The sequence below is a fragment of the Epinephelus fuscoguttatus genome, linkage group LG10 (assembly GCF_011397635.1).
Source record: "Epinephelus fuscoguttatus linkage group LG10, E.fuscoguttatus.final_Chr_v1".
NCBI lineage: Eukaryota > Metazoa > Chordata > Actinopteri > Perciformes > Serranidae > Epinephelus > Epinephelus fuscoguttatus.
Window position 1 is genome coordinate 31,870,881 of NC_064761.1, and position 26,234 is coordinate 31,897,114.

General features: G+C 41.5%; 1 protein-coding gene across 1 annotated transcript; it reads left to right on the forward strand.

The window, feature by feature from the left end:
• Nucleotides 1-670: 670 nt before the first annotated feature.
• Nucleotides 671-26,234, forward strand: atp8b3 (ATPase phospholipid transporting 8B3). Its single transcript, XM_049587229.1, has 29 exons — nucleotides 671-884; nucleotides 1,123-1,215; nucleotides 1,490-1,548; nucleotides 1,998-2,089; nucleotides 2,261-2,374; nucleotides 5,275-5,373; nucleotides 6,024-6,085; nucleotides 8,551-8,623; nucleotides 8,924-8,994; nucleotides 9,702-9,793; nucleotides 9,926-10,084; nucleotides 11,138-11,226; nucleotides 11,316-11,509; nucleotides 11,616-11,824; nucleotides 13,867-13,898; nucleotides 14,139-14,295; nucleotides 14,577-14,765; nucleotides 14,865-14,977; nucleotides 18,836-19,003; nucleotides 19,292-19,403; nucleotides 19,501-19,576; nucleotides 19,663-19,786; nucleotides 21,317-21,503; nucleotides 21,597-21,820; nucleotides 21,927-22,010; nucleotides 22,115-22,339; nucleotides 24,144-24,282; nucleotides 24,959-25,089; nucleotides 25,679-26,234. The coding sequence occupies exons 3-29, from the start codon at nucleotides 1,524-1,526 to the stop codon at nucleotides 25,904-25,906; spliced, it is 3,468 nt and encodes a 1,155-aa protein (XP_049443186.1). The 5' UTR covers nucleotides 671-884; nucleotides 1,123-1,215; nucleotides 1,490-1,523; the 3' UTR covers nucleotides 25,907-26,234.

The following is a 26,234-nucleotide window of genomic DNA, read 5'->3' on the forward strand; positions in this document are numbered from 1 at the left end:
ATGCACTCTAGACTGGCTGTAAGGCTTATTTACTATTTTGATTATATATACAATATTATAATGATAATAATGTATATACTAGATAGATAGATTCTTTATTGTCATTGTGTATTATACGCGAAACTTTGGAGCAATCCAGTTTGCAAAATATAAATCTGTACACATGCACCAACACTCACCTGCTTGTCACATCATTCTCACGACCACGTACACATTCCTATCTATATTTTTAAGAGAAATGATAAATGAAAAACAGCCACATACAACAGTTATTGCACCATTATGGCACCTTGGGTGGGTGGCTTGTGTGAGAAAGGACAAAAAAATGAAATGAGAACACCGAGGAGTCTGGTGTTGCTATGCATGTACAGTCTGAGTTCCCATTCCTGTAAACCAATACTCCCATTACCATACTGCAACAAAGGCTCTCTGGGACACTGAAGTTATTTAGGTTATTTGGAACTGTTCACCTAGTTAGTATTGAATCTCAGTTTGTGCTTTTTACTCTCACAGACTGAAAATGTTTTACAGTTTCATAGCTGCAGAAATTGACCTAAACAAAACAGTGATTTGATGTGCTGGCTTTAATGCCCCTCCCCCACCCCTCTACCTCTCTTCAGGCAAGGTGTACAGGGAGTGCAGTCAGTGATACATGAGCCTTCACCTGGGAGCGAGAGGAAGGCGGGGAAGGGAACATGCAGAGGAGGGAGGGGGATGGATGAAACAGGTGTGTGTTATGAAAAGCAGCCGAAGAATGGTTATCAAAACAACCATGTTGAAATGTCTAGTTGTGGTTTGTGGAGCTCCGTGATTGATGGCTCAGCTGTGTCACCTGGATGCAAATACCACACAGCGCCCATGGAATATACCGGCTAACAACGCAGGTATGATGTGCGGGTTGTTTATATGCTGCTGCTCATGATTGACTTCAACGTTACTGTTAACAGCTTTACAAACAGCATGAATTAATAGTAAAAGAGACTGTTGTGATGTCATCTCAGGCTTTATTAATGTGTTGACAAATGTGGTATAGGTACTTATTATTTGGGACAGGTAAACTGTAGCATGACGGACATTAATCATAGTGATTGTGCTGATTTATGTTCATGTTAACCCTTGCAGGTTTGATTCAGATGTTTGGATCTGAGCATCCGCGGTGCCCTCCCACCAGGATTGCTCATCCAGCTTCCAGCAGAGATTCAACCAGAAGAGCTGGTACATTTCTGAGTATTTCATCACACGGAAAATCACTGTGGGGTTGCCCTGAGTTCACCTGTTGTTTATGTAATCAAGTGGTTAATTGAGGATTGGTGTGGTTTGTGGAGCTGGTAGGAGAGTCTGCTCAGATCAGCATCAGTGATTTATAACCTGTTGTCTGTTGTGCTGTATGGTATCGGTGAGCATGGAAACGTTGTGTAATGAGTTACAAGACTGTTATCTTACAGAGGGACACAAGCAGCCATTTCACTCTGTTGTCTCCTTCGTATAGCATAACCGAAGACTATAAACGTCTCCTCTGCATCATGGCCATGGAAAGTGTTGAATCTGGTACGTCTTTTATTACCTCCATCCTTTATTTTCCTCTTTTTCCTCCTGCTGCTTACAGTCTCTTTATCTCACTGTGTTTACTGAGATGCATTCAGGGGCGGGTGGAGTTTTTTTAAAAATTAAACGCACTTCATATCAGTTAAAACAACCTGTCAGTGTCATATTTGCATAGCAGCCTGCATGTCATGTTTATCTAGATTTTAAATTTCTCCTATAGAGGATCATGTTTCTACAGCAGTCTTTTTTGTCTCTCTGAATTGGCAATGTAAGAATCCCTTTGCAATATGGTTAACAGCAGTACACTACATACACTAGCATATTAGTACACACTCACAGAAGCACGCACACACACACATCCATCTGTTGTCCAGTGATGTAAATGATACATTAAATCATTGTGTGTTAATGGTCTCTGAGAGCTAAGAGTCAGCTTAACGTGTGTCTGACAGGCCTCACATGGGAGGTGAGGGCAAACAGCCGCCACTACCACCAACACAAACAGAAGAAATCCTTTCTGTGCTTCCGCTGGGGGCGATACGCGGTGAGTCAGTCACACATATGCTTCCTTCCCTCCACACGGTAACCTAACACCTGTTGGCATGCTTATGCATTGAGGAACAAGTTGATGTGTTAATACACGTGTCTCCCTTGTGCTTCTCTCTCTCTCTCTCTCTCTCACATTCTCTGTGTTGCTCTCCGTGTCGGTTGCCAGGACAATGTGGTCCGCAGCTACAAGTACTCCCCCCTGACCTTCCTGCCCCTGACGCTGTTTGAACAGTTCCAGCGAGCGGCCAATCTCTACTTCCTCCTCATGGTGGTGTTGCAGGTCAGATGGAGACTCAGCTGTTGTATCTCTGTCCATCTCTCTACTTGGTTTCTTGTATGCTTTCAGCTTTAACAGTAACTGCATCATGTTAATATCCAAAGAGGCAAGACAAATTGATACTTTAATATGGGATATAGTAGGATTTTTTTTTCCTATATGTGCATACAGTCTGAAGTCTCTTGAATGACGTTGATATGCTTATATGTTCCTATGTACACTCTGACCTATCTATCCAGTTCTTTTTAGATCAACATACCTAACATTGTGGTGTGTCACCAGCTATATGTGACATGTTATACTATAACTACAGTTCTCCTTCTTTATTCTGTTTATAGAGGAGGGTATACCAACATTACGACACACCTTAAATAAACTCACTTGCCCCCTGAGGGAAAACATTTTAACAGGGTGTCATGCTATTTGATCACTTAAAGCTGGAGCAGGCAGTTTTCTGGAAAAGGCAAACAAAACCCACCTGAATTTCAACAATACACCCTCCTCCTGCAGCTCTCCCCTCTCTGTCCTAAGCCCCTCCCACAAGATGATTAAAGGCACATGCACCACTGATGTGTAATAATAACTATATACTGTATGTAAAGATGGCACCTATTCAGTACTATATAACTGCTCGCCTTGCACGCCAAAAAAGTATCTAGCTCCAGGGTTTACTTGCACAGTATGTAGCCCACTGAATATATGGAGTGGTGTCTTTCGCTGGCCCTGTGCGCCATTTCCTGCTCAGCCTATAGACTTTACATTGTGACGATGTCATTGATTTTTAAATTGCTTTTCTCAGCTTGAGGAAAGTGTTACAGATATAAAACCTCCATTGATCAAAAATGTATCATAGTAAGAGTCATAATTGACTTTGTTTGCAGTTTGAGGTGTCCAACACTTTTACAGACATCTGTTTTATAATAGTGGACACTGCAACCACGAGCTGAGTTGCTCGCCTGGAAGTGCATGTGCTTCATATTCTAACCAAGTGTTACCAGTACACTGATTTATTTAATCCTATATCATGTAAAAATGCTTGCAACATATTTCCCTCAGCTCCTCCTTGCCCTGTCCTCTCTCTCTTTATCAGACCACAAATAAGACAATTAGAGAATTAGCTAGCTAGCACACCCAGAGGACCCCCCACCTCGCTCTCCACAGCCATAGACTTCACCAGGAGGACAGCGGGCAGCAGCCCAGAAAATGTTATATGAATAAGCAGTTAAGCCTTCTGCTAAGTGAAGCCAAAGGACAGTGGCTGCAGCTACTTCAAGTTGATGTTTATGTAGTTAGCTAGGGCCTCTAATCACAGTGTGTCCTGCGCCTCACTCCCCACCGCTGTTGACTACTTTGGCAGGAGGAGAATGGGCAGCAGCTCCATAGACAGACCTCCAGTCAGCAGTTGTATATACTCGAATTCAGCCAACACAAGACTCCTTTTTTGTCCGTCTTCCATTTTTTGGGTTGCTTTGCAGTGTAGATAGTTGTTGCCAATGCTGGAATAGCAACTTTCTCTGCAGAACTCACCGCCATTGAATCAGGCTTTCACTGAAGGGACGTGTGTCTGCATTTGTAGAGTAGCTGATAGGAATGCCCTCTCCTTGAAATTACCTGTGATTGGCCAGTCTACCGTCATGGGCTAGATTCTCGAAACCTGCAAACAGAGCCATGAGGAGAATCAGAATCTACTGTTCTCTCAGTCTTGTTGAATTAGAATATGCTTAAAGCTTATTATGGAATTTTTGCCAAATGCTGCCAAAGTAAACCTGCCTAACCGAGCTTTAATCCTGACATCACCGGTTCCAGTTGTCTAGTGTAGTTTGACAAAATCACCTTAACGCAACTACAAGGAACTTTCATTTTGTGCTGAATTTGGCAGCCCCTATTGACAAAAGCAGAAGTGTAAGATTAATAACTGTCACCATGTGACGCTGGTGCAATTCTCTCCCTATCTGTTGACTGACCATCCAAGGATGACTCGTGTTTTACCGCTGCTGCTTTTAGCGTTTTTTGTTGTTCTTCAGTCAATTCAAGTCAAGTCAACATTTATTACAGGCCAGAATCACAAAAAATGCCTCAATGGGCTGTACATAAAAAGACATAAGCAAATTACAAATAACACAACAAATAAAATATATAAAAACAAGTGAAATGACTATGTAGAACAAAATAAACAAACAAAACAAAATGAAAACAAAGCAAAAACAAAACAAAAACAAAAACAAAACAAAAATAACATTGGCACTTGTATATATAAAAAACTAAACATAAATTGATGCGCACAATGACTGAGTAATAGTAGATAACCATGATGTAGTATGTAAGGACAGAGACTATGTGATGTTAAAGGCAGATGCAAAAAGGTGTGAGTCAAATCTGTTCTTTTTCTCTTTGCTAATCCTTCCCCAGTATCAGCCACACAATAACCACAAAATATAATGTCAAAAATTATAGAAAAATCTCCTGCTCCCTTTTTAATAAGCGAACGAACTACTTACTGTGAAACTTTGCCGAGGAAAATGTAAACAAAGGCTCTTCTGGTCGGTGTGCCTTAAGTTGTTTGTCTAAATTTGCCGGGAATCAGACCTGTGGACAGGCATTAAGAAAAACTATATAGAAATAGAGACTCTTCTTGCTGATGTTCTTGTTTGCTTATTTAGGTTATATAGAGGCATCAGTGTTAAATTGAGACTGTTTCATAACCATTTAAAAACTCCTTGTAGCTGTGTTAACTACACACTAGCACTAGCTTTTTCCAGAGCTTTCGACTGTTTAGTCAAATTTTTTTCGTGGTGTTACATCACTTTCGGAGGCACTTTGTGTGTGCATTTAATTTTATACAGTGGGTGTGACTCTGTTTCCTTTTCCTTCTGTGTGTATTTGTGCGTCTGTGTGGTTTCCAGTGCGTTCCTGCCATTTCATCCATACCTTGGTACATCACCATCATCCCGCTGTTCATCGTACTCTCTGTGAGAGCAATAAAAGACCTTGCCAACGACATGGTGAGACCACCACTCACTCCATAGTCCCCGCCTCTCTCACCCCAGGGGAGTCTGGGAGGGGGAATATCCTTCTGCCATGAATCCACCTGCTCACACACAAATGCATGATCTTAAACAAAAATATACGACCGGCCTCACGCATGCATTTATGCACCTGGCACTTAAGAATGTACGCACTCCTCTCTCCTTCATTGTCCGCATTGACTCCTTGTCCTCTCCTCATTGACAAAACCAGTCATCCCAGTAGCATTAATTTTCTCTCCTATCATTAAAGCTTTTCCTTTTAAATGCAGGCGTGATGTTTTGCATGGAGAATTCACTGGTTAAGTGCATCACTGAGTTACGGTCGTTAACAGCTCTGGGTGAAACGCTTGCTTGACCCCTCTCTATTGACTAATCATTTAGTGGAGGGTGTAAATCTCCCAGCTGGTGTCACTGTAGAGCCCCGTAATGGCGTTTCTCCTTTCTCCTTTCTCCTGCTCAACCTTTCACGGCCACCCTCACTCCCTCTCACACGCTCCCTGTCCATCACTCTTTTTCTCCATCCTTCTCACGCTTCTCAGTCTATCTCTTTCTCTTGTCTCATCCTCTTTTTGGGTCTCTCTCTCTCTCTCTCTCCCCCCCTCTCATTTTCTCCATCTTCGGCTCAGGCAAGGAGACGCAGCGACTCAGAGATCAACTCCCGACCCTGTGACGTACTCATCTCCCAGAGGTGAGGACAAAGACAGTGTGTTATTTTCTCAGGACTTCCAGTTTGAAACGGTCCTCTAATGAACCTCTAATGAAGTGTGAATGAGTGAATCCCTAGATGGTCCCTTTGTGCATTAGAGCAGGGCAAAAACACCCATTGTAAGACATGAACTATGACCAACCTCTTGATGACATCTTCTCCCGTCTTCAGAGATACTATTTCCACAGTCTGTTCCTGCGACTGTCACACCCCAGATAATAATGCTCTTTTCCCTTGTGGACTTAAAAGTGCGGTAACTGCCTGAGAACTGCAGTTGTTTTTGGCATGGTTGTCTTTTTAGTTAAAATCTCCTACTCAAAAATGTGTTTTGTTTCTGTTTATGTCCCCTAAAAAGTCTGACCTCGTCTACACAGACTTGTATCTGTGCAAACATTGTTACCAGAGAGGTCTTTTTACATTCCTCTACTGAAGGATGTGATATCTGTTCACTTCCCTTAAATCTGAGATGCAAAAATAAACCGGATTGGGTGTCATTAGTATGAAAGCCAATCGCTGTCATATGGGAAACATGTATTGACAGACTTTGACAAAACATTGGCAAAGAAACCTGAAACCTCCAGCGCAGAGCGGACTTGTCAGTACAGAGAGCAGAGTTAGCTTGGTAGAGTTTGCAGTTTTCGGGTTGTAACCCGGACCAACGTGAACACACTGTAACATCGTAGCAGATATTTTTATTTTATGTTTAACAACTACTAAAACTGCATCAGCCACTGCCAGTTAGCCTACAAGCTAACAAACAACAAACAAATAAATACGTCGCTAACTTGCTGATTTTTTTGGTGCATGACAGACTCCTCATCTGAGTCTGACTGAGGCTCAAACATGTACCGTAGGGCTGTACCCGACTGAGAATAAGGTCAGTCTTATTAGATTTGGCTGTTTGGCCGTTCCTTTTTTTCCATAAAGAGTGCAAATGGTGTTCAGTGGGATGCACAGTGTGACAGTGACATTTCCCGTAATATAGTAAACAAGCTAACAACACTAACAACTGAAATTTCCATAATTTTTTGCAAACATTAGATATCACACAAAAGCTAGAGACTGTATCGTATTAAGTTGCTGTGAGCTATAAACTCACCACTTTTAAGCAAAAGGCCGGACATAATGTTATTTTGGAGCCTCGCCGGGCAAAGCCTCTGCCTGCCTGAACTGAGGAGCACTATGAAAGAGAAGAGTGCTCACTCTGCAGCAAAATCTAGTGATAGAAATGTCCCCAGAAGTAGACTGCACTCTGACTGACGAAAGAAAAAAAAAAGACTGTGCGACTTGAAGGAATCTCAGTTGACTGATGAAAATCTCTGATTTTCAGGGGGCTGACTCTCTCCGATGTTTCCTCTTAAGTGGGGGTTCTCAACATTTTTAAGGCCAAGGACCCCTTAGCTGAAAGAGAGATGGAGCAGAGACCCCTTATAACATATATGGTATAAAATTGCGTCATATATTAATTAGACTAGGTGGTGGTCAGGCAGAGGGCCGTATCAGTCTCAGGCTGCAGTCTTGTCCTGTACTTGCTTTTTGGGTAGGTGAAGGAGGAAACTCTTTTTTCACATAGATACGTTGCTGCAAAAAAAAAAAAAAAAAAATGTTGGAATTGTGTTAATGTGTATTTCAGACAAATTGAATTGTTTCAAAAGAAAAAAAAAAACAATTAAAAAATGTTTACAGCCCTAGGGTCCTGGATCCCCTGTTGAAGACCCAGGTTATAAAACTATCTTTAGCCATCTTGATGCGCACTGCACTTTCAACTTGACGCTACTCTCGCATTGCTAACCCTGTCCCCACACTTCATTTTAGTGCTGTGTCAGTGCTGGCAAAAGGGGAAAGGGAAATTTAACGCAAGCAGCGGTGGTGGGCAGGGTGGAGCCTAGATGCAAAATTTCTTAATGGGGGAGAAACAATAGATGTGCTTCAAGCCTCCTCTCATTTTTACTTTTTAATGTGTCTTGAGGAGGACTTTAAAACCCTGCACAGACATTTTTGCTACACTGTAAAATGCTGGAATAGTCTCATATATAGAGAGAGTTTACTTATAGATTAAGTAAGCATTTCTGTGTTCCTGAGTTTATCATAATTTGCAAATGAAGGCTGCTCTGCTCTTGCTTTTGATGAGAAAAAAAATGTTTCACAGCATTAAACAGCAATTTAGATGTAGTTGTTGTTTTTTGTTAGTTTGTGTATCAAAAGGCAATCATTTTGGGTTAGGGTGTTTTAATATTCGATATTGGATTTTGTTTACATTTGTTGAACTGTGTATCAACTGTGAAATCTAGTAAAACGACTTTTGATCGATGAAAAACAAAGTTGCTGTGTTTGTGTATATGGTAGCGTCGCATATTTAGGAGATCTGCGACCAGTAAATGAATGCATATGAAAGACATTGATTATTTTTATCCGTTCGCTCACTCCTCATCTGTCTTCTGTCTCAGTTTCAGCAGAGCACAGTGGAAAGAGCTGCGTGTGGGAGATGTGCTGCGGATCCACAAAGATCAAGTCATCCCTGTGAGACTTTCAATTTATAAGACACAGAAATTAACAGCAGTATAGAAAACAAAGTGTCTGAGTAATCATTGTTGTTCAAGTAAAATAAGATTGCATGAATTACTCGTTAACCTACCCTTTAACCTACCCTACAGCTAGCATATTTAAATATGTCCTTAAAGTGGAAATTTGCAGTATAGCAGCATGCAGCTACTAAAGTTTTTGATATTTTATTAAATGTTGTGTAGCTCTATTTATATTTACAGTAACTTTATATTTAGCACTCTTTCTTTAGTTTTCTGTTTCCCTCTTTCCACCCAGGCTGACCTTCTCCTCCTGTGTAGTTCAGAACCTCACAGTCTGTGTTATGTGGAGACAGCAGATATCGATGGGTACGAAGCGAATCCCTTCTCTCTTAGTATATTAATAAGTTCATCATATTAAATATATTAAAACTAGCAAAAACATAAACCTGTGAATATAGTGTAAAAAATATATAATTGTAAAAATAATAGCACAGATCAGGACCTTATCAGAAGTTTTAAGATTTGATTTTAAAGGTGATATTGATTTTAGAGGTCTAAGCTCTTCGGGCTCCTCTTCTGTTGCCGTGGTGCCTTGACAACAAAAACTTGGTCACCTTTAAAGGTCTAAAATCATTTATACACTCTGAGACAGCCGGAGGGGCCATGCCTGCACTTCTGAGGCTTTGTGGTGACTCAAAGAAGGGCAAAAGGTGTTTGATACATTTGGGTCAGAGAGAGTAGTGAATCAGTGAAAGAAACAGTTTGAACAATGAAATTTATGACCAGTTTAAAACCAGTTAGAACCAGTTTGAAAGGTGAGACGTCTCATGGTTCATTGCAGAGTGAAGAACTTTGAAAGAGTGTGTATGATCAAATACATTTCTTTTCGCTACTAAACAGTTTGAAAAATGTCTTCACCCTGCTTCTCAATCAAATAAATTAATATTGCATATACGTGTGTGTGTGTGTGTGTGTGTGTGTGTACCAGCTGCGTACTACATCGACTTCTCCTCATTATCTCTAATGACTGGATCAACTGTTTAGTGTGCAAGTGTGGTCTTTTCTTCACACAGAGAGACTAACCTCAAGTTCCGGCAGGCGCTCAGTGCTACACACAACGAGCTGACCTCTCACCCCTCAGAGGAGATGCTTGCTGCCTTTGATGGTGAATAAATATTTTCTATTAAGAGTGCAAATTCATTTGCATTTTAAAGTAGAGCAAAAACAAACAAGTAAACCTTTCACAGGACTGCACACTTGTCCCAAGTGACAGCAAATGTAAACTTTAATGTTACAGGTGTCGTGCTCTGTGAGGAGCCCAACAATCGCCTGTACACCTTCAGAGGCCAGCTGCACTGGCGAGGAGAGTGTCTCCTGCTGGACAACGAGCACATCCTCCTCAGGGGAACAGTCCTACGCAACACAGAGTTTGCCTACGGCTTGGCTGTATACACTGGTACGTCTAGTAGAATTCGCTCAGCTTAAAAAGAGCATATCAGTATGGATTTCTGTGAAATTTCTATGCCTGAGAGATAGTGAGTTGAAGGATGATACAGTTTTTGTTCAGAAAATAGGTCCCTGCCACCGCCTAACTGGTCTGTTGGGTCTAAACATGACACTGAGACAAACAAGCCCTGATATGTGGCACAGCTCCCCACAGAGGTGTGTGATAACAGAGATAAAACTGTGAGAAAATGTTTTTGTGCTCGAGCCACCTATCCTTATTTCACCTTCTGCTGTGGCCTCCACTTGTTTCAATGACAAATTTTATTATGGTGAATACATTATACTGCTAATTATGGACAGTACTTAACTCTTGCAGCTGTGTCTTAAATGTGGGTCTGTTAACGTCTGGCAGATTACTGGCTCCTCCTGTCTTTTAAGTGATCATTGATCGGATATTACTGGACCAGGCAGAGGTGTCATGGATCTCACTGCTATGACCCTTTCAGTTCTGGTGAAGCAGATCAATCGATCAAATTCTACCAGAGATGGTTTTTATACCATTCATCAGAGAGTGTCTATTGGTGTGACCCTGGTTCAACCTGATTATAACTCCTAACCCACTTGACACAGCCTACTCTAAATTATGCATGACCAAGGTTGTCATGTTGTTGTCGCAGTGAGACAAAGTTGGAGCCACTTTCTGTCCTTGAGGAGTTTGAAGATATGGCACACATTCTACACATTCTCAGTATGTGTCATTTTTACGCATGCAGCTCAGCGTTTTTCAGCAGTCTGTGAGATTGAGACAGCATCACTGGAAAACATAATGTGATACTTTATTGATCCCTGCAAGGGAAATTCTCTCTTCCCGTTGACCTCTCAGCAGCGAGGTCACACACCCCCGGAACTGGTAGGGATTCAGCATCTCGCTCAAGGGCACATCAGCAGATGCTCGCTGACATGAGGGCTTGAACTTTCACCCTCTGGCTGCAGGATGGTCTACCGACTCGCTCGGCCAGGCCGCCGGAGCGAAAGCATCTAATAGTTGTCTGCTCTGTACCAGGCGCGGACACCAAGATCCTGAGGAACTGCGGGAAACTGAGAGTGAAGAGGACTCAGACGGAAAAAGTTTTCAACAGAGTGGTGATCGGGGTGAGTGGGTAAAGGGCAGGGGGATGACAAGCGTGAGACAACTTGTGGAGTTATTCTAAACTGTGTGGGTCTATATTGCGGATCTCTAGATCGTCCTGTCCGTGCTGCTGGCAGCTCTGCTCCTTGCCATCGGCGGTGGTGTGTTTTCGAGTTGGGTCATGAGCCATACAGGGGTTTCATCTGCTCTGGTGGTTAACGGCAATCCCGTCTACACCGGGTTCCTCGTCTTCTGGAGCTACATCATCCTGCTCAGCCCGGCCATGCCGATTGCTCTCTACATCTCGTTAGTTCCATCCACAATACTCCGCTCATTTGAGGGTATGCAGGAAGATTGAAATACACTTGTGTTTGTGTGTACCGTCTTACTTTGTATATCTGTGTGTTCACAGGTTTGAGGTGATCCACACGGTCCACAGCCTGTTTATTGGCTGGGATATGGAGATGTATTGGCAGCAGGCAGACAGACCGGCCCAGGCCAGGAATACCTCACTGAATGAGGAGCTCGGCCAAGTGGGATACCTGCTGAGTGACAAAACTGGGACACTAACACAGAACCGTCTGCTCTTCAGACAATGCTGCATAGCTGGGGAGATCTACGGTAACAATAAACTGAACACATCCTATATATACATACATATATTTTACTATATATAAACATATATAAATACATCTAATGACGTGCGAATTGTCCTTCTTAGAAGAAAACTAGCGTCTTTATCTGAACTCACATTGCAGGGCTTGTTTGAAATTAAAGTAGCAATCACTCAGACTTTCTGAATAGCCTCACATCTGCCCAGTGCTGGGATAGGCAACCCACAGCTCCAGAGCCGCATGCAGTTCTTTAGACACTCTCCATTGGCTCCCTTAGGCTTTGACAAAGAATTGTATGGAAATGAATAACTGTATGTTTTAACATTTTAATTTTTATTTATCATTGTAGGCCTAAAGTCATTCTTACATTCTCCAGTTGCAAGAGTGTGTGCCCTGTACACCACATAAAAAATGTTTTGATATTTTGTCAACTGAAATGTGCGCCATGCATCCACGGCCTGGCGCCTTTTTGTCTAGATTTTGGCGAACCTAAATAGCAGAGGTGACTCTTGAGCTAGCTATGGATTCCAAATCCAGACAATGGAAAAGTCTCAGAGGAAAAAAGAAAATTTAATGGTGCAGGGACAGATTTGTTTGCTTGTACCACCATGCTACAAAGTAAATGTACTAAATAATCATAAACAGCCCAATGCATAGAAGCCACCTTGTGGTAAAACATATTAATGTCATGTCAAAGTCATGTTAATAGTTTAATCTGGACATAAATGCTGTGTCATCTTCATCAAAAGGCTCAAATATGCCTTGAAGCTCTACACAGATTTTTTTCTTAAATGGCTTTATTTTTTAATTGTTAAGGTTGTCGACCCCTGGCCCAGACCAACCAAACAAAATCGCCTTTTTCTCCTGTTTTGTCAGTTATGACAGCTGTGGCCAGGGGCAGTATGTTTTTGGGTTTTTCCATCTGTCCATTCCTCCATCCCGTTCTCGTGAATGCAATGTCTCAACAACACCTTGAGGGAATTTCTTTTAATTTGGCAAAAACATTAACTTGACTCAGCGATGAACTGATTAGACTTTGGTGTTAAAAGGTCACCTTTCACTCCGTGTGGTTCTGGTGAACACCATATCTGAATATGGCCTTGAGGAAATTTTCTCAAATTTGGCAGAAACATCCACTCAGACTCAGAGATGAATGATTGAAATTTGGTGGTAAAAGGTCAAAGGTTGAGGTCACTGTGACCTCACAAAACTCAAGAATTAACACGCTAATCATGACAAAATTTCACACAAATGTCTAATGGATTGAAATGATAGACATTTTATATCCATGTTTAATTTTACGTCAGCATCCACTTTCAACAGGATGCACATAAAAAAATGAATTCAACAAGCTCTCAAAATGCATCTATATGAACATGTGAGGAAGTGATCATATTCAGTAGTCAATTAGAAACTTATTAGCAGGCCATTATTAATTAAATGACATTGCACAATTCAGGAAAAAAAGTGCTTAAAAAAATAAGTGTAAAGCATAAAATCATGGCATCAATATATGAAAAAGAGACTTTTGATTGTGACTTTACACTACATGTGTAAAAGCACTAAATAATGTCAGCATTATTGATGGTGGCAGTGAGACACTTTCTGTATTTGTGTTCATTCAATATCATCCAACAAAAAAAAGTGTGAAGTAACACGATTGCATCCCGTCTAATTAACACAGTAACTTACATCCTTAAATATTAATTTATGTAACACTGTGATGATGACTGCAGAGCCAAGTTTCCTCACCGGCTTACAATGGAACAAAGATCTCTCTGGGGAGACAATAGGAGACACATCATATCCAACAGCCATGAGTCCATCTACTAAATATTTAACGCCAACTCTGCTCACTGAAGACGAACTGTAATTGAAACCTTGTCAGAAACACATCAACCATATGTCGTATGTCTGAGCCACTTCCTGGTTCATCCCACGTGTCTGTTTTCTTTTCCTTTCTGTCTTTTTTTTCTAATCATGCATTTTATCTCAATTTCAAATGCTTTTTGCAAGTCATTAAATATAATAATTTCTTCCCTTTCACAGGTGATGCATCAGTCAGGGCAGAGGAGACAGAGGTACCATATAACTACTCTCAAATCTGCATCTTTTAACCATATTTTCCTCTTTCTTTGCCTTTTCTTTGTGTATTTCCAATCTAAATCAAAGGTATTCTTAATCTTTCTATATGGTAAATCGTTTCTTGTCTGTGCACCTGTTTTTATGACATAATTTCTGCTGCCATCACTTGTGACACTGTATAATGCCACTGCACAGTAACATCTGGTGCACCAACTTTTTTCCCTGTACATGCGCAGCCGATGGACTTAAGCTGGAATCCATACGCCCGCGGTGGTCTCTACATGTCGGCTCCTAGCCTGGTGGAGAGGCTCAGAGGACAGCAGTGTCCATTCAGCAGACAGTTCCTCAGTGCGCTGTCTTTATGTCACACTGTCATGGCAGAGTGGAAAGAAGGTTGTGTCTGAGTTTGTCGGTATCTACGCTGGTTTATTTTTTTTGATGAACTCTCTGTTTGTTCCCACTGTGTTTTCGTGTTACACAGAATGACCTGATGGGTGTGCTACACTAAATAGTCAAATAACCTGTATCTGTGCTTTCAGACTTGCCTAATTTTGACAAAACATTATCACAGTTATTTTCCAGTTCCTAAATCACTGGTCTGAATCTGATATAATAACATAAAATACCTGGAGGACAACATGTTTACACCTTATGTGATGACTACATTCCTCCAGAGGCTCCAGTTTACCAGGCTGCGTCCCCAGATGAGGAAGCGCTTGTTGGTGCAGCCAGGGAGCTGGGCTGGGTCTTTCTCTCCAGGACAAGAGAATTTATCATTGTCTCCGAGCTGGGCGTCACTCGCCAGTACGAGCTGCTCGCACTGCTGGACTTCACCAGCAAGAGAAGACGCATGTCCGTACTGGGTGAGAGTTGCCTTCTAAATACACATTAACAACATATTTTCAATTTGCAACTTCTTTTCTGAATAAATTATCCACACTGGTTTGTTTTGTTTTTTTCAGTGCGGGAGCCGGAGGGTGGGTTAAAGCTGTACTGTAAAGGGGCAGACATAGTGATCCTGGAGAGACTGCAGAAGGACTCTCCATATCAGGAAAGGACTGAAAGTGCCCTGGAGGTGAAGTGGAGTTTCTACTGAACCATTAGTGTGTGCTGTTATTGAGCCTACTATTTGTATGACACTCTGTCAGTGTCTTTAGGTTTCCATTTCAGTATTAAGCAGTTCACATTTTTAAAAAGTACACCATCTTAGCTTTGTGCATTTGATAATTAACTCAAGACATAAACAGCTGAGGCTGATGGGAATGACGGTAGTTCTGGAAGTATTTGACGAGAAACCAAAGTATTGGACAAATGGAGATTCTCCTGGTGGCGTTATATGAAAGTCAGATAATCAAAGTTATTAGCAGGCAAGTTATGAAATCAGGAAAGCTGTTTTCCAGGCCCACCCTACTGGTGGGTTGCGGTCCAAAAGTGGGTCATGGGTCCGTTCTGAATGGACCCCAAGTGACTTGAAAATGTGTCAAGTGCAGTGAATTTCCACCACAGAGCTTTTATTTTGAAGTGCCGTTTCCTGCTGTAGAGTGCGTGAATAATGAACAGCTACCTAACAGAGACAAATTAGCAAATTAGCTTGACAACATGGCCAAACACAAGTATGACCCTGACTTTATCAAACTGTGAGGACTTTGAACTAATGACTAAGGAGAAGTCTGAACACTGTGACTGGACCAGTTTGGAACCACTGGTTTAGACCTAACAGAATGTTTTGGAAAGGTTTGAATATATATTGTTTTGGCTATTGCTTAAAATATGTCTTACTTCACGTGAAATACAGTCCCTGTGTTACTAATTTAAAATCTAGCGCTGAGCTGTGGGACGTTTATACAGCACTCAGGTGATGGTGGAGCATAATTTAAAAAAAAAAAAAAAGTAGCTACAAGGTGCCAGACTGTAAACAGCAGGCATTCAAGAGACCCAGTGCCAAACAAGAGTGGGTCTGAAGATGGCTTTTACTCTTACTGTCACTTTAGCTGGCAAATGTTTTAACAAACAGTAACCGACAATACTGCAGAGTATACCTTAAACATACAGTATGTACAGTACAGGCCAAAAGTTTGGACACACCTTCTCATTCAATGCGTTTTCTTTATTTTCATGACTATTTACATTGTAGATTCTCACTGAAGGCATCAAAACTATGAATGAACACATGTGGAGTTATGTACTTAACAAAAAAGGTGAAATAACTGAAAACATGTTTTATATTCTAGTTTCTTCAAAATAGCCACCCTTTGCTCTGATTACTGCTTTGCACACTCTTGGCATTCTCTCCATGAGCTTCAAGAGGTAGTCACCTGAAATGGTTTCCACTTCACAGGTGTGCCTTATCAGGGTTAATTAGTGGAATTTCTTGCTTTATCAATGGGGTTGGGACCATCAGTTGTGTTGTGCAGAAGGCAGGTTAATACACAGCCGACAGCCCTATTGGACAACTGTTAAAATTCATATTATGGCAAGAACCAATCAGCTAACTAAAGAAAAACGAGTGGCCATCATTACTTTAAGAAATGAAGGTCTGTCAGTCGGGAAAATTGAAAAAACTTTAAATGTGTCCCCAAGTGGAGTCGCAAAAACCATCAAGCGCTACAACGAAACTGGCACACATGAGGACCGACCCAGGAAAGGAAGACCAAGAGTCACCTCTGCTTCTGAGGATAAGTTCATCCGAGTCACCAGCCTCAGAAATCGCAAGTTAACAGCAGCTCAGATCAGAGACCAGATGAATGCCACACAGAGTTCTAGCAGCAGACCCATCTCTAGAACAACTGTTAAGAGGAGACTGTGCGAATCAGGCCTTCATGGTCAAATAGCTGCTAGGAAACCACTGCTAAGGAGAGGCAACAAGCAGAAGAGATTTGTTTGGGCCAAGAAACACAAGGAATGGACATTAGACCAGTGGAAATCTGTGCTTTGGTCTGATGAGTCCAAATTTGAGATCTTTGGTTCCAACCGCCGTGTCTTTGTGAGACGCGAAAAGGTGACGGATGGATTCCACATGCCTGGTTCCCACTGTGAAGCATGGAGGAGGAGGTGTGATGGTGTGGGGGTGTTTTGCTGGTGACACTGTTGGGGATTTATTCAAAATTGAAGGCACACTGAACCAGCATGGCTACCACAGCATCCTGCAGCGACATGCCATCCCATCCGGTTTGCATTTAGTTGACGATCATTTATTTTTCAACAGGACAATGACCCCAAACACACCTCCAGGCTGTGTAAGGGCTATTTGACCAAGAAGGAGAGTGATGGAGTGCTGCGGCAGATGACCTGGCCTCCACAGTCACCGGACCTGAACCCAATCGAGATGGTTTGGGGTGAGCTGGACCGCAGAGTGAAGGCAAAGGGGCCAACAAGTGCTAAACACCTCTGGGAACTCCTTCAAGACTGTTGGAAAACCATTTCAGGTGACTACCTCTTGAAGCTCATGGAGAGAATGCCAAGAGTGTGCAAAGCAGTAATCAGAGCAAAGGGTGGCTATTTTGAAGAAACTAGAATATAAAACATGTTTTCAGTTATTTCACCTTTTTTTGTTAAGTACATAACTCCACATGTGTTCATTCATAGTTTTGATGCCTTCAGTGAGAATCTACAATGTAAATAGTCATGAAAATAAAGAAAACGCATTGAATGAGAAGGTGTGTCCAAACTTTTGGCCTGTACTGTACTTTTAAGACCACTTTGTGCAGTAAAGGTTTTGCTCCATTAATAGTAGGGCTGTTAAACGATTCATTTTTTAATCCTGATTAATGGTCGAATTTTCATAGTTAATCGCGATTCCATAATTTTGCATTTTAAAACTGTTTTGAAGTCCATATTATCAAAGTAAAACAATTCTTACCAGAGTGTTTTGATTGGGAATCAAATGAATGCAAGAAAATTTACTTTATAATCTTGACTTTTGGATGTATTTCTTTAAAATCAGTGCTGAATTGCTACAACAGGATTGTCAAAGAGACAAAATAGCAGCATGCCTTTATCCCACATACTGTAGACCCATTTTGAGAGAGATAGCAGAGACTTTTGAGACGGATAGCAGGTTAGCAGTATATGCTGCATAGAAGTGGGTTATATCACCTGAAAGCTGAAAACCTTAAGATTAATTTGAGATGAAGCTCAGCACTGTGACAACTTTTATAGTCATTAATCTGTGATAAACACCGCATGTAAAAATGTGCATAGTTTTTGCCCCAAACTGAATGGGACAAATATAAAGTGGACATGTCTGTAAAGGGGAGACTCATGGGGACCCACTGAATCTGTTTTCATTCAGATGTCTTGAAGTGAGAGGTCAGAGGAGCTCTGTAAAAATGGCCATGCTGTTTTTCCCTTGCTAAAATTAACCCTTTTTTCAAGCGTTATTGAGTCCCCTTCCTGATAAGATAGCATAATATGGTTGCTTCTGATTTCATATGATACCAGTATCATCACTAGCTTTAAAACTCAGCCATCTATAGCCTCTGATAGACAGACAGCATGCAATTAACGTGATTTAAAAAATTGAATGCGTTATTTGTGGATGTTAAAAGCATCGCGATTTAAGCATTAATGCTGACAGCCCAAATTAATAGTAATCAGTCAGATGAAAGAATTTATAGTAGTATCTTTGTTGTGATCATCTGTAGGGGTCACATTATACTCAACGTACATCTTCCATCATTATTATCAGTGTTCTGATCGTCAAAGCTTCTACACACTGTATTGGGCATTAGTTAAAAGTTCTCATCAATCAATAATCAATAGAGTTTTAAAGAAAGGATCAGGCTAGCGATCTCTACTGAGATAGCTGAGGCATCCCTGCCGAAACCGAAGTGTTTGTCTCATGTTTTCTTTGTCAATTCCTCAATTCTGCCTGAAAGATCACTCAGTAAATAATGTGCAGCCTATAATAATGTGTTAACTTATCTCCTGTCAGTTGTTTGCCCAGGCCTGTCTGAGGACTTTGTGTGTTGCGGTTCGATCTGTTCCTGAGGCATCATGGGAGCAGTGGAGTAAGACTCTGGCCCAGTCTGCTGCCATGGCGACCTGTGACCGTGAAGCAGTGCTGGAAAGGCTGTATGATCAGATGGAGAGAGAGCTGCAGGTGGGCTCTTCCTCAGTGTTGCACAAGTTTATTGTCAGTCCTCCAGGTGAAGTGGTCAAGCTGATCGCTGACACAGATAACTCTTTAAATCGAGAGTTTCTGCCTGTTACTTTTCTCTATATTAAGTTTTGTGTGAACAGAATCCTTCTTTAGCTTTTGTAAATCATGCATTTTTATATGTTATGAGGTTATGAATGTTACTCACATCATCTTTGTCTTCTTGTCATGCTGTGCAATAAAGCCATTATCCTTCAGAGACGCTAAAATAGAATATTCACCGTTTTGTAGCTTCTGGGGGTGACAGCGATAGAGGACCGGCTTCAGGAGGGTGTTCCTCAGACTATTGCTCTGCTTCAACAGGCTGGGCTTAAAGTATGGGTTCTGACAGGGGACAAAAAAGGTATTGTGACACACCGTGGCAGAAGGTTGGAGTTGCTGTGCTGAAGCTACACACCTCACTTCTGTTTCTGTCTTTACCTCTCTCTTCGTCCTTGCAGAGACTGCAGTGAACATTGGATATTCTTGCAAGCTACTGGATCCTAATACCAGATTACTGGAATGGCAGGAGCTGAGGTTAGCAATGATAAAAATACACAAACACACACACACAGGCACACACTCACACCAGCTCATTGATCTTTGTATGTTTGCCCCTGCAGACAGATACTCCAGTCCCCAGACCCAGGGGTCAGTTTCTTCAAGGCCAGACAGACAGAGCTGTGGGCTGTAGACAAGCAGACGGCTGGAGCAAAGACTGCTGTGGTCCTCACTGGGCCTGAGCTGGTAAACACTGGACATACCGGAATAGGTTACTCATATAGTTTGCCAGTGACTCTGTATCACGAAACACTGCGTTGTTAATGTCAGGGAATGGGATAGTACAGATGAAAGTGTGATTTCAAGGTTCTGTGGCTGTTTTCATTGCAACTGTGTGTTGGTCATAAAGTTTTTTTAGACATGAATCAGTTTTGCTTTAAACCTGCAACGCTTCGTTTTTGGCCAGTTGTGGAAAGAAGCTGTAAACACAACAATTGTTGATAAGGCAAACTGGTTAGCAAACTCTTCCATATTAAGACATCTAGTAGAGAATGAGCCACATTAGCATTCATTCAGAGTTATGTTTGTGTCTACCTGATGATTGCAAGTCCAATATTCCCTCTTGGACATAGACTATTAAACCCTTTGTACCTTTTTTCATGGTGCCGCACCCTGGACACCGCTGTCCAACACAGCAGTGCTGATTAGAAAGGTATTAATGAGCCCTACCCAAGGCTACAATTTAGAATTATTTTGCAAAGTATACAACTAGTAAGTAACCTAGGAAAGAAGATTTAGCTGTTCAGAGTCTTTATTATTATGACAATAAAAAGGGTTCATATCAAGTCGGCATAGCCTGTAACACATGCTCAGATCAATCATGAAACCTTGAAAAAGTCCTCTAATAAAATGTTCAAAATCAAAAGTCACTAGGCAAAGCATAGTCCAGAAGAATTTAACAGACAGTAAAAGGAAAAGCATTACCTTACACTCCATTCACATGACACACCTGAGAGCAGGGACGATAGTTACGCACTGTAAAAAGTCCCAAACACAAGTAGAGCAGGTGATGAAGGGCAAAAAAAAAAGCTCGCTAATCCACGATGATGTGAGTAAAGGAGAAAACCATGTGCTACGTGAAAGAACACACTGTGAACCAATGTTGGGAGAGCATGCAGGGACGTTCATTACGCACTGTAGCAGTCCCAGAGACTCGTGCAAATAAGTTAAAAGTAAGTGTGAGTATATGCCAGCTGTTGCACCCTCCCGCTGCCCTAATTCCAACGTCTCTGCTCCACTATTTTCACCAGGTATCTGCTGGTTGGTGCTGAGCAGTAGTGTAGAGTGTTTTTTTTTTCTAGAACTTAACCCTAAATATAGCTGCCTGCTGAGTCTGAAAACAATGCTGAGAGTTGTAACAAGCTCAAACACACTGAAATACTTTGTATATCTGAGGGGAACTGTAGGGACAGTGACAGTAGTCTGTAGGAGTGTGTCATCGGATCAATAGTCACCATAACAATATTGATTATAGGAGCTTTAAAAATATATACTTGCTGAACTAAATGCCTTGAAACAAGATCGCTTCTGTGAGATCTGAAACCCAGATGCAAAGATGAAAACTCCTCTGAAGGTCCTTAGGAAGGAAGGGCTGTTTTATATACAGTCAAGCCCAAAATTATTCCTACCCCTGGCAAATTTTGACAAGAATGCCACAATACTACTGATATGACCTGAGGTATGAAATTTCAATACCGTTTCTTCTCTATAATCCAGGCAGAGTTTGACCAGAGACCAGAGTGGGGGGCCACATTCATGAGCCTGGCAGAACAGTGTCAATCGGTGCTATGCTGTCGCGTAACACCCGGACAGAAGGCAGACATCGTCACGCTAGTCAGGAAACACACCCGCTCAGTCACCATGTCCATCGGGGACGGTGCCAATGATGTGAACATGATCAAGAGTAAGTCATGTTAAGTGAAATGGTGTGATTGTATCAGTGTGCTTTGCTTTCATGTTTTTACATTTTCTTCCTCTTTCTGCTCCCCAACATCAGCGGCTCATGTTGGTGTGGGACTGGAGGGGGTGGAGGGAGGTCAGGCGGTGCAGAACGCAGACTTTGCATTGTCCCAGTTCAGATTTCTGCAGAGGCTGCTGCTGGTCCACGGCCGCTGGTCCTACAGACGCATTTCCCTCTTCTTGCGCTACTTCCTGTTTAAGACCTGTGGGTTTGCGCTTGTGCACATATGGTTTGGTTTCTTCAATGGCTTCAGTGCTCAGGTGAGACATACACAGACGAGATTTAATCACATTAAGCCTTTAAGTCATATAATAAACTGAAGTGAAACATCCTGCATTTATTCCACCATCTGTTTCTCTTCTGCAGTCTCTGTATGAGACATGGTTCATCGCTTGTTACACTGTCTTCTACACAGCAGCCCCAATTATGTGTGTGGCCTTCTTTGAACAGGTGAGACACTTTAAAATGTGCTTTTTATGAACTCAGTGATTATATTTTGATATCATTTGAAATATTTCAGTTTTAAGTAATAATAATTTATCTTTGTGTTGCAGGACGTGAGCGCAGACAGCAGCCTGAAATGGCCGGAGCTGTACAAGTCTGGACAGAGACAGAAGCTGTCCAGCCCTCTCATGCTGTGCTTATCCCTCCTGTATGCTGTCTACACATCATTCGTTCTCTTCTTCATCCCGTTTGGGGTCTTTTACAACACAGCCTATGACTACCAGACCATGGCTGTCACTGTCTCTATGGCAGCCATGTTCACTGCAACCATCGAGGTCAGGATCCCTCTTTTCATAGATACAAGTAAACCACGAAAACAAGTCACAAAATGAAATGTGAAAAGAGGAGTGTTAGAAAATATTATTGCATAACATCTTATTGCACTGTGACCTCATAGCCAGCCGGGCCCTCCTGTGTGGAGTTTGCACGTTCTCCCCATGTCAGTGTGGGTTTTCTGCAGATACTCCAGCTTCCTCCCACAGTCCAAAGACATGCAGGTTAATTGGTGACTCTAAATTGTCCGTAGGTGTGAATGAGTGCGTGAATGGTTGTCTGTGTCAGCCCTGTGATAGTCTGGCAACCTTTATAGCTGGGATAGGCTCCAGCCCTCCTTCAACCCTGAACAGAATAAGCAATTATGGAAATAAATAAATACTGTATAATCAGCCCTCTATGCACCATAAAGGAAATGATCTATTAATACCAGAATAATTATGCAATGAAAGCATCTGTGGATTAGAGTTTTTAATCCAGATTAACATCAAAATGTAGCAACACTCAAGACGATCATGGTGTATTATGTATATTTTATATACACAGAAATATCTGTGGATAGCTTTAACACTGGTCACTCCAAACTGTATCATATTGAAATTCAGAGCATCTTCCAAAAAGTTGTTCATTTAGAAATTATAGATTTTTTATTTTTTATTTTTTTACAAACTGCAGCTGAAGTAGCGTAGAAATATGATGAGATGTAAAATGATTAAATTGTTATGAACAATCAGTGGTGTAGTGCTTTGGTTGAATAAGAATCTTCATCTATAGTTAAAGGTGTAATATTTGAAATTTCCTCATTAAACTATCTTTAAACGACAGGATAGTTACATATTTTGTAGAGTTGTATACTACTAATATTATCCCATATATATCCAGACAAATCATTAATTTTATTCAAGAAATTGTGCGTTTCAATTGGTCGCCTATCAATGGCGCCATATCACCTTTACTTTGGTTAGTTGCTCTAATTTCCAGGGAAACACTTAAAACACCAGCTGATGTGTAATTTGAAGTCACACTAAGTAGCTGCACATGCCCAAGCATCGGTATAAATCACGCAATGTCCCGAAATTGTACTCAGTAACAGTAATACAGCATTTTTCCTGCCATCTAGTATTTCTTTTTATTACTTGCATGCCATTTTGCAACACAGTAAGCCAGCTGAGACCTACTTTGTTGATATGATGTATCAGTGCTAAACCAGCCTACTACAACGTGCTACTATGACAAGTGGCTCATGCCTGCCAACAAGCTAATGCGTCATAATGTCATAATGTTATTACAACGTTCAACATGCCTGTACGGTAATTTTCTATATGACTGTTGTGACCACGAATAACAGTACTGGGCTACGTCACAGCTGAATTAGCCACAGTAGCTGTATGGGTAGGTGACTTATCTAATGGCGAGTTAGCAAGTTAATGTTACTTGCAGCATTTTCATGTTACTAAACGTAACGTGAATTAGCTATAATACAGTACATTTCCTCGTCTGTGAGCATGATTTTCTGCCTGAGTCATGTTATATGAATTTATTTTATCAGCATTGCTAGATGTTTAACAGTGAAGACAATAACTCATGTGATCCCACACTGAGAGACCCCTAGCTGCAGACTGTGTGTTTCAGAGGTGTTGGATCACAGCATGGTTCAATAACCTGATCAGTAAATACAGGAACAAGCTGGTAAAGACTAATGTGGTGGCCAGTAAACGAGTCAGCACACCAGTTTTGGGAACAGAGGGTGAAGAGGAAGGCATGTACCATTCTCTTCTGATTACAGTGCTTCTGTTCGTCTTTCAGGTGACGCTGCTGACCAGATACTGGACGAAGTTCAACATAGCAACCGTGTGTGTTTCTGTGGTGTTTTTCTTCATCTGCACCAGGATCACCCACAGCGCCCGCATATTTGAGAGATCACCCAGCGACTATTACTTTATCGGTACACTTCTGCTCATCTCAGAGCCCTGCACGCCTACTCTTTACTCATTTCTGTCACTTGAGTGATGTTGCTCCCGGCTGTGGCCATTTTAACATTCATTACTGCAGGAACTGCTGGACTTGATTCACTTGGAGACAGATGATATCAAAACAATTGTCGACACAAATAAACATGCAACCAAACACACAAGAAGAAATGTCCATATTAAAGGAATACTTTACCCCCTAAATAATCATTGGCATGTCAATTACTTACCCCATGTTACTTTGAATTCCAGAGAAACTAAAAAAGCTAAAAAAAAGGGCGAACATTCTTGATGAACTGAAGTCATAGGGTTCGTGTTTAACAGCAGCAAACCTATATCAAAACAGCCATTTGCAAACCCTCACACAACTCATGCAGTCCGAGTCATTTATCCAGATGTATACTAAAATCATATGATTTAAAACGGAGGTGTGCTATGCCTTTTACTCCAATTTATCAAGAATTTTCTACCTTTTTGGATTCTTCGTTCAACTTTGAGGCATGTGAGAAAACTAGTTTTCTTCACAACTTCAAGTCAACGAATGATCATTTTCCGGGTGAAGTATTCCTTTAATGATTATTTAACATTGATCTGATGATGTGTCATCGTGCTGTGAACAGGTTTGATTGCTCTGTGTGTGCTTTTCATCAGGTGCGTCTGATAAGGCCTTCATCGATCCACTTGTGTGGCTCACAGCTCTGCTCACTACCTGGACGGCTGTTTTGCCCTCAATAACCGCTCGTGCTCTCAATGTCATCCTCACCATGCATGACAAGCACAAGGTGAGACATCTGCATGAAAAAGTAAAAGAACATTAAGACAGTAAAGAAAAGGTGGAGTATCGATTTACAGAGGAATCATTCAAAATGAAATAGAAGTAAAACATTTAGCAGTCACCTGGATTTCAGTCCATCTCAGTCGTTTTCCCAAACTATTTAAGACTTTTACAGCTCCGAAAGATGTCAGTTGCACAATATTTTCAGTGCTTTTCTCTGTGATAATTCTCCAGCTGTTCGCATCCTACTGGGTTCTGACAGGAAAATGTGCTCACTGTTGACGAGTTAAAAAACATAAAACATCACCTGTGTTTTGAGGTTGCTCTCTTCGATGGTTGGCCCCGGTGCCAGCCTGCTACCTATGCAACTCCCCACCCTCCAATATTTTTGTTGTATGTCTCTTTCTCACTTGATATAATCTTTTTCTCAACTGTTAACATGTCTCTGCACCTGTTTGGTTGCCATTTTATGTTATTATCTGAGATGTGTTGAGCAGTGTCTCATTCACTGATTATTGAGGTTTAATTCCTATAAAATCAAAAGAATGAGCAGCTATAACGGTCACTGATGCCCCTCTCACCTGCCTGTGCTCTAGGTCCACAATGTGCCCGGTCAGCAAGTGGAGCTGAAGTCAAAGTTTAGAAGGGGAACGTCTGCTCGCCGTTCCTCTTATGCCCTCTCTCAGGGGGCGGGGCCTGGACGTCTCATCACTTCAGGGACCTGCATCCGCAGCACAGTGCCGACGGTGGATGAGAAGGTGACTGCAAGTACTGAATCAGGAGTACAAATTGACATGAAGGACACTAGCGTTGCACCAAATTGAACATGAATAATGATAATGATAAAGTTTAGCTTTTGATATGGGACAATATTTCACGTAGATTGTTACTGCAACATAGAATTGAGAGGATGAATCGCTATGTGTCTGCACCTCATCGTCTAATCATCTGTGTGTGCAGTTCTTGCCTGCGCTCATCTTTTGTACAGCTATTTTCCAATAAAGTAAATGTTGTAATATACAAAGTACATTATGTGCTATAAATCTTGTTTATTGTCTTTACATAGACGGTTTACCTCTGCATGAATATCTCTGATCTTTGTTGTTTGAGACTGTTGTGGTAAAAATCAAATCATCTGCCGGCGGTCACAGG

Bases quoted from the DNA above. Each gene is read 5' to 3' on its own strand.
- atp8b3 (XM_049587229.1), top strand. From the start codon at position 1,524: ATGGCCATGGAAAGTGTTGAATCTG. The intron at 11,510-11,615 runs GTTAGTTCCATC...GTGTGTTCACAG, and splicing joins CCGATTGCTCTCTACATCTC to GTTTGAGGTGATCCACACGG. The intron at 19,577-19,662 runs GTTAGCAATGAT...TTGCCCCTGCAG, and splicing joins CTGGAATGGCAGGAGCTGAG to ACAGATACTCCAGTCCCCAG.